Source organism: Limanda limanda, chromosome 19, assembly GCF_963576545.1.
Source record: "Limanda limanda chromosome 19, fLimLim1.1, whole genome shotgun sequence".
Lineage (NCBI taxonomy): Eukaryota > Metazoa > Chordata > Actinopteri > Pleuronectiformes > Pleuronectidae > Limanda > Limanda limanda.
This window is the reverse complement of record NC_083654.1, coordinates 15,431,465-15,433,964: the sequence shown is the minus strand read 5'-3', so window position 1 is coordinate 15,433,964 and position 2,500 is coordinate 15,431,465. Positions and strand designations below refer to the sequence as shown.

The 2,500-nt window shown below is 42.3% G+C and overlaps 1 protein-coding gene across 1 annotated transcript in view; it reads left to right on the top strand.

The window, feature by feature from the left end:
• The first annotated feature begins 1,721 nt into the window (after positions 1–1,721).
• The window catches only part of LOC133026354 (transcriptional repressor scratch 1-like), a 5,863-nt gene continuing 5,084 nt past the window's right edge, over positions 1,722–2,500 (top strand). The window contains exon 1 of the mRNA XM_061093243.1: positions 1,722–1,845. Within this exon, the coding sequence (XP_060949226.1) occupies positions 1,722–1,845 (124 nt within the window). The remainder of the gene's footprint in view (positions 1,846–2,500) is intronic.

Genomic DNA, 2,500 nt, shown 5'->3' with positions numbered 1-2,500 from the left:
TCGGTCCTTATGAAAGGCTGTGATCATAAGGTGGGAGGGTAAAGCAGCAGTTTCTAGCATGTCATTGTTTTCACAGTAAAATTATGGTAGAAATGGGTCAATCTGCATTTTACCACTTATTTAAGAATATCTACTGAGAGATATCGTCACTATTTGTAGCTGTTTCAATAGAAACATGGTTTAGAAACACGAGTGACTCTGAAGTTGTGCTTGACAAAACCTGCTGAGTTGTGACAATAGTGTAAATAATTTATTATTCAGAAGATTTCTTGAAACCCTTTGTAACCAACATATTAAACTATCCTCATGTCTTTTAAAGAAATATGTAATTCAATATTATAATCATGGAATGATATCAGATAATGTACAGTATTGTTTCTGCTTTTGAAAATTACTTTTTTTAAATAATTTGTCTCCATGGCTCAAGGGGTGGTACAGTGGAACAGTGGTAAGCACAGGTTTGGTTAATTAGGTGAGGTGAGAGTAAATTGTTGTTTCTTCACTGGCACAAAAATCAGCGTGAGCGAGCACATGACACCACATAATTAAAATCCCTCCTCCCCTCACACATCACAACAGCTTGCTGCTGCTGGTCCCACAAGACAAGATGCTCTTTTTTTTTTTTCCCTCTGACGAATAAAATTAAGCACTTCCATCCCTCTCTCTCTCTCTCTCCCTCTCACCCCCCCCCCGTCCCACCTCTCTCTATAAAGCGGCAACAGCTGATCTCGTGCACCAGAGAGAGTCGCAGCTCCGTACGCGCCGAGGAGAGAAGGAGAGAGAGAGAGAGAGTTAGTCATGCGGAGATGAGCTGTTCCTGTCTCCCATCCGATGCTTTTTTTATTTTTCATTTTTGTAATCCATGACGATAAGAGACATGACGCTGGTTCAGTGACTCGTTGCTCTGTTGGAACCTCTCTAACCTTCCTCTCCCTTTGACCGACTCTCCGCTGGTTTTGGAGACACCAGTGCACCCACGGGGTTTATTGTCCACAACAACAACGTCAGCAACAGAACCGAGACCGAGTTGACCCGACTCACCTGAATGGAATTCTCCGTCAGAAGTGCTCGTTTCTCTTTCTTTTCCTCTCTTTCTTCCTCCGGTACTGAAAAGAACAGCGGCAGGCTTGACGGAGGAGCGGCGACGGGAGCTGTCCGGTGCTGAAACCACGAGGCTGCAAGGGAGCTGTTCACTGGAAGGTGCTGAAGACCAACGACTTTAAAACGACACAAAAAAATCAACTCGAATTTTTCCGTATGAAGAAGAAAGCAAACGAAGAAGAGAAAAGAACATTTTACTGGATTCCCCGCCTTACAGGGGGAACTTAGCCATACAGGAATTATTCTATTTCACTTTAGAAAATATATATTTGTGACCTTTTCAGAGCGCTACAGGTCTTCCAGCTGCAATTTATCTGAATGAAAACGGACTTTTCTTTTCCCTCATAGCTTCAATCAATCGCACACACAATCATAGCCTGTAGGTTAACATAAGTGGGTGTGATAAAGATGCACAAGCACGTGAGGAGCGCTTGTTGACTTTGTTCTTTAAAGGCCATGTCTCCTCTGCACTTTCCAGCAAGTCCGATGGGAGCACAGTAGAGTTTAATCAGCTGTTTCAGGGTTTTTGGTCAACTCAGGCGAGGGTTAGTGTAGAAAGAGGAATAGTGAGAGTGTGTTTGTGTGTTTTGTATAAGTATCGGAGAAACTACTGTGCCATCATGCCTCGCTCTTTCTTGGTGAAGAAAGTCAAACTGGACGATTTTTCAGCTGCGGAGCTAGAGAGATCGTACGGTCACAGCCGAAGAGAGTCGCTCAGCCTGCGATTCCACCACCATGATAAAGGTTAGTCACCCTCATACCCACACACACCACAGCCCCCACCACACACACACACACACACACCCATCGTCATCCAGGGTATTTTTTCATCCCCAGGTTTAAAGCATTAGTCATGACTGCTTCAGGAGGAGGAGGGAAAAGGGAGTTACAGGGTCAAATCCAAAAATATACCAACTTAAAGCTCAGAAATAAATTGAATGTATTGTAATCTTAATCATATTCTTGCAAATAGTTTCCATGAAGCATTGGGAAACAATGTTCAAGTGCTGGGGAGAGAACAGGATCCCTGGTTCAACGTGGGATCCTGATGGATGAGGATGATGGTGTGTGTTTTTTGGAATCAGTAAAGGAAAGCATTTATAAAACAGCAAAGTTTTGTTTAACTGTAACATTTACATTTTTGGTTTTCCAATGAAGTCCTTACATCCTGAAATGTATTTTGATTGCACTCAAATTTAAAAGGTAATTTGTTGATCATCCTTTTAACATGTCTTAGATGTGATGAGCTACAAAGAGCCTTGGATCTAAGATCATTGCACGAAATCAATGCTAAATCATTAAGTAGTGCACACATACAGGGATTATCTCCACCATTCTTTTCCCAGGTATATCAGTCAGGTTAATTTTTCCAACCAGCTGTGAGTTTCTCCAAGAGTTC